The 12,920-nt window shown below is 39.6% G+C and overlaps 1 protein-coding gene across 1 annotated transcript; it reads left to right on the top strand.

Annotated features, from left to right (window-relative positions):
- Positions 1–3,062: 3,062 nt before the first annotated feature.
- On the top strand, positions 3,063–9,821 carry LOC134790399 (adenylate kinase isoenzyme 1-like; the record flags this gene model as incomplete). The annotated part of the gene is made up of 4 exons (XM_063761167.1): positions 3,063–3,252; positions 4,387–4,535; positions 7,418–7,594; positions 9,731–9,821. Coding segments are annotated over 4 exons (600 nt in total), but the record flags the coding sequence as incomplete, so codon positions are not given.
- Between the last annotated feature and the right edge of the window lie 3,099 nt (positions 9,822–12,920).

The raw sequence follows: 12,920 nt of genomic DNA on the forward strand, positions 1-12,920 counted from the left end.
GTCAAACCAAAACTGAATAAAAGAATAAAACCAAATACATTTGGTATGTATTTGGTTTAATAAAACCCATTAAAAATGCCTCCTAAAAATCCAAATCAACCCGAGCGCGAAGAAAAAATAATAGAAGAACCGCCTGCGTGCAATATCTTCTGTCACTTGGCCAGGCATCCACATCTGGTAGGTGGACTGATTTATAATTTGTTCTCGGTTTTTTTCGTTGGATATGGAAAACATTTGAAAGGTTTGAAGAGCTTCTCAATCTGGGCGCAATAAATACGAAATAACAACTTGCCCCGAAAAATATGTATGCAATTTTTCGTTGCGTTACGAAAATACCATACGTTTTCGTTACTCAGAGAATTTTTTAGGACATACCTAGTGAAATTGCGCTTACATTGTACAAATTGCAGGGTCCATATTATGTATAGGTATGTACCTACCTACCTAATATTTTTGCAATAAATGCTTTTGATTTTGATTTTGATTTTGAAATAGGGAACTTTATCTATCCACCAACCAATTACTTGTATTATCGAAATCTGATGAAAAAAATCGAGATATTAATAAAAATACCGCAGGTATAATAAAAAGAATCAGTACAAAGTTGAAAGATAGGCAGAGGTAGGGTACAGTCACCTGCAATAATATGTTACCCAACAAAGGCCGCACAAATATCTGACACAATCTTATTTGTAGAGCCATAAGAGTGTGTCACATATTTTTGCGGCCTTTGGAGAGTAACATATTATTGCAGGTGACTGTACTACTAAGATAAAACTTTGAGTGTAGGTTAATTAATATCACAAGCCGATTTCCTTCGGTCTTCGGATAAAGGATAGAGTCCACTTACGGAGTAGCAGATGGACGGACAGCTTGAGCTCAGTAAGTCACCCTTTAGGGTGCGGTCATAAGCAAAATATTTTCTTAAAAAGCTAGAAAAAAATAATAATTAGGGATCGAAGTTATTCTTCTGGATGTCTTTCCCATCACGGAACAATGGTGTTCCGGACCTTTGGGAGGCGTGCGCAGAGCCGAAGCCAACACGTAGACGCCCTTCTTCTAGATATTATTATCAGGAAGTTTAAATATATGTATCACTTGATAGCGTAGCGATACATATATTAAATAGGCGGGAGGCCTACAAGCCAATAGTATGGATCCTTGGGGGCCAAGGTGTGGGTAAGGGCACGTAATGCCAAAAGATCGAGGCCCATTCATGGACTTATAAGATGGACTGCACTGTCACTTTTTTTGCCATACTAAATTGAACTTTATCACCGAGTCAGAAAGACGTTCGTACCAGACTAGAGAAAACGGTCCACTTGAGATAGCAAAGGTGGGTCGCGGTGTCTCACTCGCACATGTTGCCAATGTTAAAAATATACCATTGTGGTAGTATTTATATCAATATACTACTGAAATTAAATACCTTTTTATATTATTTAAGTGCTATATTCAGAGTAAGGTACTGATATCTTTCAAGAAATTTGTAAATAAGTATGATGTCAATATTAATTAACTGATTTAACCAAGCATGTGCACAACAAAAAAAAACATTAATTTTGGTATGGTAGACATTGTAGAAACTTTGAATGTTAATTGGTATCCCTAACGAGATGACATGTTATCAAAACACGTGAATGCAAAATTTCTTACAAATGGTGAATAAATGTTGCGTTATAGGTTGTGGGAGTGAAAGAATTTCTAATTGTGGAATATTGCTTCACAAGGAAGCCACAATTAATACATTTTGCGATAAAAATACAAGACAACATTGTCAAACTCGTTAGGGTGACCATGATGTCGGCACGATGAGAGTCAGTGTTACACAATTCTTATTACGTACTTAAGTAAGTTTATATAAATAGGTATGTATTTATTTCGGCATGTTTAAATACTTTAAACTGGTGAAATGAGAGCCAATACAGAATAAATAATTGGCAAAATTGAAATCCAAAATCCTTAAACTTTACAGACACATTTATGCACTGTTATAATAATAAAAAAACACATTGATAATAAAAGAAAAATAGAACTTTATCGTGTTAACTTTCGACATGTTGCCTCTTTGTCGCACTTGTAAATTTGTACGTAAGTGTGACAGAGAGGCAACACGTCGAACATGGTTCGCAGTAGACCCTCTGGTTCTGTCAACATCAACATCCACCTTTATTCAGCAAATAGGTCACAAGGGCACTTTTACACGTCAGCATATCTGTCTCTCTATCTCTCTCACTGGTTGTTGACAGACGTTACGGCGGACCACGTTCCTGACGATCGACCATGTTCGTGGTCCAGTACCTACGCCTACTAGTAACAGCTTTTCTTCTTCAGTCGGTCCCTCAATACTTAGGATCGTGACATCATATCCTTCTGTTGAAGACCAGGTTCCTCCATATGGTTCTGTTCCCCGCCAAGCGTATGGCCTCGTGCAGTTTTAATACATAGGTGCCGTAATTTGAGCACACCATTTAGAACAACTAAATTAAGTACCTAAGGTTGTGTGAAGCGTTTTACAGAAGAGAAAAAAAAAACTATATCCATCCCTTTTTAGGCCATAATACTAGTACAGCGAAAATACAGTGTGATTTCTATTACTAAATAATATATAGATGGTCAAGCTAATCTTGTCAGTAGCAAAATGCGCGAAATTCAAATTTGCAATGAGACGATATCCCTTCGCGCACACATTTTTCAAATTTGCCGCCTTTTTCTACTGACAAGATCTGTTTGACCAACTATAACTATGCACGAATAAGAAAAGATCCTGGCCGAACTATATACTCAATTTTATCCTAATATCCCACATACATATGACTTATGGTCACCCTAATTAGAAAGAGATGCAACGGCCCACCTTGACTTCTCATGTGGACACACTTTTTGGCCAATGTACTCTATCCAGTTTACTCTCTACGTCCGTGGGCCCATTACAGTTACATTAGGTAAAATATTTTCTTCAAATCATCAAAGATCAAAGTTGTGCTTCTGGGCAATAATTTGGGAGTTTTTAGACTTTTTATGTAGGTACTTCTCTAATTAATATATGTATCACTTGATAGCCTCCCGCCCCCAAGCCAATACTGCCAATAGTATGGGTCCTCGGAGGCCCGGGGGTCGGTAAAGGCGCACAATGCCACAAGATCGCAGCCAAGTATGGCTTCACACATCTCTCCACGGGAGACCTGCTTCGCGCCGAGGTGAAGACAGGCTCTGATCTTGGGAAGAGCATTGCTGGATACATCAAACGTGGTAAGTGTAGAAGGTAATCACGGTTCATATCCCGGTCAATATAAGTCAAGTGTAGAAGAACAAAAAGTACGCTACTTTTAATGCTGACTGTACAGTTCTTAACCTTTTGGACGCCAATGACCGGTATATCCGCACCGCAGGTTCAACGCCAAAGACCGCTTAATCGATCACAGACCACAGAGCAACATAGACCTACGTGCATATGCATAAAGTTCAATTTCAGTTTTGACACTTGGGTGACGTGGCGTCCGAGTGACAGCTTTTGTGTTTGACACGGCGTCGAAAAGGTTAATTTTAATGGATTTTCTCATGCCAACCTTTTTATCAGATCCGATCTGTACAGAAAGCATCCTCTGATTTAATTGTGCCCTTTTTTAACCCTAAGTCTGTACCTATTTTCCGTAACGAGTACGTAGATGGAAGCCTGGGCGTGCGCGACATCGTCGATAAAATGCAGGGGTGCAGGCTGCGATGGTACGGTCACGCAAAAAGAAGGCCTTCTGACTATACGTAGGAAATTTGGCACTACAACTTTCCATCCCAGGTCGAAGATCTAGGGGCAGACACAGAACAAGATGGAAGGATGTAGTGCTAAATGACATGAGTGCCTGCAAGTTATCCGAGGACGATGTCGTGGACAGGGCGAAGTGGAGAAGGTTAAGCAGGAAAGCTGACCCCACCACCATGTGGGATAAACAGCTAGGAAGAGAGAGAGATACTGTACCTATTTTACAAGCTTTTATTTAGTTTCACCTGACCGTTGTGTCTGTAATCAAATCTTGTTACAAGCTTTTATTTAGTTTCACCTGACCGTTGTGTCTGTAATCAAATCTTGCAAGTTAAATTTGATCCAATTCCCGGTTTCCGATTGTGCTGAAATTTTGCATGCGTGTATAAATCGGATGACAATGCAATATTATGGTACCATCGAGCTGATCTGATGATGGAGACAGGAGGTGGCCATAGGAACTCTGTGATGAAACAGCGCAACCTAATTGTTTTAGGGGTTTTTAGAATTGTCTCGATGAGTATTAGTTGCCTGTTGAAAGAAAAGTACAGTCGGCGATAAAAGCTTGTACCAAAATGAAATTTTTGCCAGAAACTTATTATATCTGAAATTCAGTGATATTCCAGGTGATCTGGTGCCCAACGATGCGGTCCTACACGTTCTCAAAGAGGCCATCGACGAGAACAAGGCGCACGCCAAAGGCTTTCTCATCGACGGATACCCGCGAGAGAAATATCAGGGCAAGGCATTTGAGAAAACCATATCACCCGCCAATGTGAGTTCGGAACGGAACCCGGACCTAAAGTGTGTTGCTTAACTTCAAACTCGGGTAAATCCATTCGGCCCTCTCAGCAAATATTTACCCTCTATTACCTTTTCTTAATACCAAAATCGCATAATCTGACAGATGGATTTACCCGAGTTTGAAGTTAAGCGACTCAAGTATGGAAAATGTTGTTTCAGTTAAATATCTTGAGATTTTGATATGTTATAGATTTCAAAGTCCTGAACAAAAGTCTCTTGGGGTGCTACCACCGAGTCCCTTTCAAAGTTTCGACTGATTTTGTACTAGGTAACAAAACCACATTTTCCACACTTTAGGTCCGGGGTCCTTTAAGTCATTACATTAGTCATTAATAAACATGTGTCAAATCTCACGAATTCGCAAATCTGACTAGAGTCAGAAGGGGACAAGACGGCTACGATTTTGATATCACACGCAGTGCAAGCTGTGCAAGTGTTATTTATATGTCATAATGTCCTAGAAGTCAGCCGTTTAAAATAACACTTGCACTGCATGTGCTATCAAAATTGTTGCAGACTTGTCTTGGTCTGACTCTAGTTCACGAGAGAGATTCGTAATCTTCGTTGTTTGTTATGCAAGTTAGGTTTTTAAGCCACGTTTTTGTCAAGCTTGAGTTTTGCCGATGGGATCCATGAGGAATCGAGGGAACTCCTCAAATCTTAAAGGCATAACATACATGTAATGATTTTTGTATTTTCATCAACAAATCAAGCAACAGACGAGCGGTCTGGCCTAGTGCGTAGTGACCCTGCCTGTGAAGCCGATGGTCCTGGGTTCGAATCCCAGTAAGGGCATTCATTTGTGTGATGACACAGATATTTGTTCCTGAGTCATGGTTGTTTGCTATGTATGTATTTAAGTATTTATATATTATATCGTTGTCTGAGTACCCACAACACAAGCCTTCTTGAGCTTACTGCGGGACTTAGTCAATCTGAGTAACAATGTCCTATAGTTAATATTTATTTATTATTATTATTAATTACATTTAAAAAGGTCCATTTGATGAAGTGGAACTCCTAATGATGATCAGAATAGATCATTTCAACGGCGCACAGTTCAGGTTTGGCGATTTGTCCTCTTCGTTATGTTAAAAGGCTATCAAGCTGCATTATTTACAAGCTCGAATTCTGATGATGGGATCTATGAGGAATCGAGGGTACTCCTCAAATCTTATAAGCATAGGTACTTACGTAGGTTGCCCTGAAAGTTTCGGGAATTGGAAAAAATACGCGTTTAAATGAAATAAAAGTACTTTTATTGTTTTTCAAAGTATTCTCCTTTGTGTTTAATGCACTTTTTCATTCTCTGAAACCAGTTTTCAAAACAGTTATTGAACTCTGAACTGGGGGTTGACGAAATGGCCATTTTATAAGCGTGGACTGCTTCTTCCGCGGTCTGAAAACGCTGACCACGCAACCGATTCATTATTTTCGGGAAAGTAAAAAAATCGTTGGGACTTAGGTCGGGGCTGTACGGAGGATGGTCCAGTAATTCGACTTTTTCGCCCTTCAGATAGTCGTTTGTTTTCTGAGCAGTATGAGGGCTGGCATTATCATGGTGTAGTATAATACGGCGGTTAGGGTTATTTTTTCGCAGTTCAGCAAAAACAATCGGTAAACAAACGCCTATATACCAATCGGCATTGACAGTTCTTCGATCTTCAAGAGCAATAGTCGCCACGTGACCCGATTTGGAGACAAACGTGGCTACCATTTTTTTGATCGTGCTGCGAGAACGAACAACTTTTGTTGGCTTCGGCTCGTCTTCGTAAACCCATACTCGAGATTGGTTTTTGGATTCAGGCTCATATGCGTAAATCCATGACTCGTCACCTGACACAATACTAAAAACGGCAGTTGAGCTTCCTCCATTAAATCTTTTTAGGGTTTTGTGGCACCAATTGACACGGACCGTTTTCTGGTCGTCAGATAACAAGTGAGGAATCCACCGGGAAAACAACTTCCGCACGCCCAACTCTTGCTGTAAAATAACTTGTACCTGACTCATTCCAATGCCTAAAGTCTCCTGAATTTCCCGATATGTAACATGCCTATCTTCTTTTATCAGTTGGCGAACAACATCGATGTTTTGATCGGTAACGGCAGTTTTCGGTCGACCCTCACGTACGTCATCCGCAAGAGACACACGGCCACGTTGAAATTCCGAATACCACCTGTATATTGTCGTCTTCGAAGGTGCTTCACTACTAAAAGCAATAGTCAATCGGTCTCCACATTGTTGTTGTGTTAATCCACTTTTAAAGTCATAATAAATCATTGCTCTAAAACTTTCGCGGGACAGCTCCATTTTCACCAGCGACTCAACGACTTTAAAAAACAATTGAAAATAGAACATTGTTTTTTTTTTCTAAGTGGCCAGTGTTTTCGAATAATGAGACTATGCTTGTAACAAAGAGGTATAACACATGTCAAATATACGTTCCTAAGTATGCAATTCCCGAAACTTTCAGGGCAACCTACGTATAGCTATTATTTAGTTCTCATCTAAAAACAAAGCATTTGCATTTAAATTGTGCTATTTGGTGAAGAAAATCTGCTCATGAAGACTGAAACTCTTAATAGTATTAAGGGTTAGATAAATTTACGGTTTAGACTCACCTGTTTTAGTCACTCGCGCGACACGTTTCGGAGAGCCTAGGTCTCCTTTCTCAAGCACTAACAGTGCAAGCAGCGTCCACGACGGCCGTGTATCGCGTAGGTACTGCGTAAAAACAAATGAATCTAAACCTTAAATTATCTAATTAAATAGAAGACATACTAAATGTCTCACAACAGTTTAAAGTCGAGTATTAAGGGTATTACATTTTTAAAGGCCATTTTTCTCTCCAGACAATACTATACTTCGATGCGTCACTGGACACGTTGAGGAAGCGAATCCTGCACCGCGCAGCCACCGCCACGGAGAGGCGTCTCGACGACACGGAGGAAGCCATTCAGATCAGATTCAAGAATTTCATGGAAAACAATGATCGAGTGCTGAATCAGTACCCGGATAAGTTCAATAAGGTTTGCATATTTAAAACGATCTACTACAAAAAAGAGAATACAGATGCAGTGCACGCATAATTATTTTCCATCGTATTTTCATGGAAACGTACGAACGTGTCTTGCTAATACAATTCTTTAGTCTCGGTACAAAAAGTACTGACGTTAACTGAAGTAGCACGACAAATCGTCAGGTGACAAGCAAAATTCACTAATTACTAAAAAATAATTTAAAAAAATTCAACCTTATTTGAGTACTAATATGGCTCACTATGGCTATGACCTTGTGGTGGTAATTAGTGAGTTTTGCTTGTCACCTGACGAAATACGAACGTTTGCGAGAAAATACGATGAAAAACAATTATGCCCTGCACTTACATACTTAGTATTTGTTTACAAGGGGGCAAAGTTGTTGTTTAACCTCTCGTGATAATATTGATAAGCTACTTCCCTTCCAGTGGCATTGTCCTCCTCGAATTCTCCACGGTAAGTGGCGGTGGCCGCGAGACGGACAGACATAACAAGCCGGTTGAGTGGCGCAGTCATTTTGGAAAAATATACGTCAAGTGGCGGGGCCTCAACGGGTGATCATCGCGAATTTGGCGCGTGTTAGAAATATGACCGTTTCCCAATAATAATCTATGAATGATATATACAAACTATATATCACTGAATTCAGCATAAAATGGGTTATTTGATTGTATACCAATGAATTCTATTCTATTTATGTGAATTATGCTAGACTTGTTCTAATCTCATATTACCAATATTTTTCTACTTTCATGTAAAATACGTATAATTATGAGATAAAACAATTGATTGTAGAAAAAGCAGTCTTTATGACAAAACAATACATTTAACACGATTCACACAGTTTATTTCACTTTTTATCAGTGCGTATTCCGTTTTAATGTTCGCGGCTCGACGACGACGTCGGCGCGTAATGGGCGAGGTGGGGCAGGAACATCACGTCATTTCTAACAAACTTTGTTTTACGCGGGAATTCGTCCGTTAGGGAATACCATCCTTGTTTATTGACGAATGCATCTTGCAAGAGTGAGCAAGCAAGGCATAGTTTTAACGGTTTTATTTTAGGCGCGAAATGCAGCGTCGCACAGATGCCGCGAGACGGTCTCTGCCAATTACGGGCTTGTTATGACCGAACCTTCTCGCGGCCTCTGCCACGCCGAGGCATATTTAAAAAAATGGCCGCGCCATTTCTCCTACCGTTCAAAACCGGAGGTGCTGCCACCCGAAGGGTTAAGCAAACGAAAGATTCTAAAATTGCACCACAAGAGTAGCGGGTGGGTCGAAAAGTGAAATCTTGAGCGTTGCGAAGGTTTTAAGGCACGATGGTTAAAACAAAGTTTTGCTACCGAGTGAAACACAAAAGCGAGGAAAATATTACAAATTCAAATTACCGCTATTAAATAATTATCATTCACAAACAACATTTAAAAGTAAATTCTACCAGCTAACATGAAGAAGCAAATCAACATTTGCATCAAACTAAATACTTTGCCGCTCTTGTGGATAAAATGCAACTTTCTCATCAGTCTACGAGCTAGTGTGATAAAAGATATTTTCCATTAAATCTATATCCAGGCAGGAAAATGGAGACTACGTTTTATGGAGTATCATTTGTCCACAACTCATCAACCAATCGCATTGTAGCGGTGTCACACCGCTGTACTTAGGGTTGCCAGATGGTCGGGATTTGGCGGGATTCTCCCGATTTTTAGTATGTGTTCCCGATTCCCGACAAAGTGAAAATTGTCCCGAAAAACAGCTTCACGTTATAAAACAATAATTTCAAGTTCCGAACTATCGTCGAGCGAGCGAGCTACCCACGTCGAGCGATGAGCGAGAGACTGATCAAGATCTCAAAGAATTTATACTATTTTTATATAAAAACGTCTATGGGCTTACAGCGGACGTAGTGCCAATAATGTAATATATTGACGTTGTTATACAATTACTTTTTCCCGACTTAAGTCCCAAAATCCCGAAAAATTAATATTTTTTCCCGATAATAGCGCCTTTCGATCTGGCAACCCTAGCTGTACTGGCCCCATTCATGCCCCATTCTTATTGCCCATAAGGCCATTTCTTATGAGGTATACGTCAATGGTTAAAGTTAAACTTTCTTTTCTGCAGATAAACGCCGAGAGAACAATTGATGAGGTTTTCAAAGACGTGGTAGGAATTCTGGACCCGATACTGTCTCTGCAGCGCGCTTAATATTCCGTCTAACCTAACTTTGCACCGATTTGAAGAAGAAAGTGAGGAGTGGCATTATAAACGACATTTTCAGAGTAATTCGACATGTTTTATTTTATTTGAAAATATTTTTAAAGTCTGTCAAACCATTTCCGTCAGTAGAAAAAAAAAGAGAAAATTAAAAAAATGAAGGCGCGAAGGAGAATCGTACTCTAGAAAATTTGAATTTCGCGCCTTTTTCTACTGACAAAGTTGTTTGACCGCCATATATGACCTTACAGACCCGAGTTACAGACAGATCCAATGCGCCAATAAACTGGAAATTATTTTTATATGTATACGACTTGTATACGACGATTAACCTTTTCGACGCCGTGTCAAACACAAAAGCTGTCACGCGGACGCCACGTCACCGAAATGTCAAAACTGAAACTGAAAGTAAGTAGGTATATAGGTACGAGCATAGAGTTATATATTTGACAGAGGGAATGTCACTGAAGACAAACTGTGACACTACAATGGCGGACGGTTAGAAAGTGTGCGTGTAGACGAGTGATACCATGTAACACAAATTCTCCCCGAATGGTCGAATAATTATTTAAGTATCGTCGTTGATTTTAAATTAAAAAAAATATGACAGTTTTGCGTTGGACAATAAATATCTATATGTATCTATAAATATGTATCATCTGATTTTATAGGTCTTGAAAATGCGTAGTGTTGCACAATTAGGTACTTTGTGCAAACATTATTTTCAATACTGATATTTATTATAGTTTGTCAAAGGGCTGTCTCATAAACTGAAATAAATCTGAAAATAATTTAATTTATTCAAATACTTCATAGGGCTGTTTGATTTCAAACATTGACAGAGAGAATCATACTATCTTTGTCTTAAACTAGTACGAGCCCCCAAAAGAAAAGGATACTTAAGTATAGTTTCTTAGGATTCCGTAGCCAAACGGCAAAAAACGGAGCCGTTATGGATTCGTCATGTCTGTCTGTCTGTCCGTCCGTGACAGCCCCTTTTTTCCGAAACTATAAGAACTATACTATTAAATCTTGGTAAGTAGATGTATTCTGTGAACCGCATTAAGATATTCACACAAACATAGAAAAAAAACATTAAATTTTGGGGGTTCCCCATACTTAGATAATTTTTCTTTCATCAAACCCATACGTGTGGACCGTGGGGTATCTATGCATAGGTCTTCAAAAATGATATTGAGGTTTCTAATATGTGAAGTGGTAAAATGTGTGTTCGGGGGGAACATCCATTTTACCACTTTAACTTCTATAAAACTTAAAAAAATATATGATGTACATTACCATGCGCGGAGAATTTGAGTATGATGCTCGACGACCTCAAGCCCGCTCCACATTCGTGCGCGAATCGCGGCGCGAAGCCGCGAACGCGAGTCTGGAGTCGATTTCGCATATCAGGGAACTAGACTCCACACTCGCGTTCGCGGCTTCGCCGGGATTCACGAGCATAGTCTGGAGGGCGCTTCAGAGCTTCCGAGAGAGTTGGTCTGAGGATGAACATAGACAAGACGAAGATCACGTCAAATGCCCTTGTAGAACCAACTCCTGTTACAATTGGAGACATTACACTTGAAGTTGTAGACGATTATATATACCTAAGGACAGACTGTCCAGTTAGGTAGGTCCTACTTCAAGAAAGAGGTTAATAATCGACGAATCCGACTCGGTTGGGCAGCGTTTGGGAAGCTACGGCACATCTTTTTGTCCAATATTCCACAGTGTCTCAAGACGAAAGTCTTCGACCAGTGTGTGTGTGACCAGTCCATATGGAACTGAAACGTGGCCGCTTACTGTGTGCCTCATAAGAAAGCTCAAAGCCACCCAAAGGGCAATGGAGAGGGCTATGCTTGGAGTCTCTCTGCGTGATCGCATCAGAAATGAGGCCATCCGAATCGCTAAACTTAAGTGGCAGAGGGTGGGGCACATTGCCCGTAGAACCGATGGCCGTTGGGGCGGAAAGGTTCTCGAGTGGCGACCACGTACCGGAAGGCGCAGCGTGGGTAGACCCCCCACAAGGTGGACTGATGACCTGGTGAAGGTCGCGAGAGTCCGCTGGATGCGGGTGGCGTAACACCGGTTATTGTGGCACTCTTTGGGGGCGGCCAATGTCCAGCAGTGGACGTCCTCTGGCTGATATGATGATGATGATGATGATATGACATTACCATGCAAACTTCTACCGAAAATTGATTTGAACTACTTTATTTATGTATTTTTTTAATACGTCATAAATCATAAACCGCAATTTTATTATGTTACTTGCTGCTACGGAACCCGTCATGGGCGAGTACGACTCGCACTTGGCCGCTTTTTTGTTCTTATTTACTGACAAATTTGGTTTAACCAACCATAGCATCGGAATGAAATCAGTTCGTCATGTTTTTTTTTTAATTTATAAGTACAGTTAAATTGAAACATCTGACTCTAAACAAAAAATAATTCTACCGATCCGAAAACGTGATAAACAATAACCTTATCGTAACTCATAAACATTTACTTTTATACTTATACATTTACTTATAGAAATTATAACCACTGGACTACATTGTACATATTTATTAAAAACAAACACTCGCAGTGCCCTTCACAAGGCTTCATAAATAAAACTGGGTTTTGACAAAAACAGGACCAATCTGTATCTGTACCTACACTAGTAACCAACCAAAACCGAAAATAATTAGTGTTATATAGAGTCATACACCAGTATGCTGTATTATTTTTCTAAATTGCTGTCTTTTACCCAAAAGTGTACGCTTCATGTAGTCTAATTTTGAAATGTGGTGGAAACGAATCGACATATACTTTTCAGCAATAAATTTTATAAGGCTTATTTTGTGTTCTATTCCGGCAAATACGTGTTCTCTTTCTAAATTTTTAAATACTTTGTCACTACCAATAAATTTTTCTTGAATTTTGGTAAGAATGTATTCGTACTGCTTTTCACTGTATAGTGTGATATTTTCTTTCGAAACCTTCTTGACAACAATTTAACAAACAACAAACAAACAAAATTTACTTTATTCATGTAGGCCTAGCAACAAGCTCTTATGAATCGTAATTAATCTTAATCTAATTATCAGAG

This window comes from Cydia splendana, chromosome 5, assembly GCF_910591565.1.
Source record: "Cydia splendana chromosome 5, ilCydSple1.2, whole genome shotgun sequence".
Lineage (NCBI taxonomy): Eukaryota > Metazoa > Arthropoda > Insecta > Lepidoptera > Tortricidae > Cydia > Cydia splendana.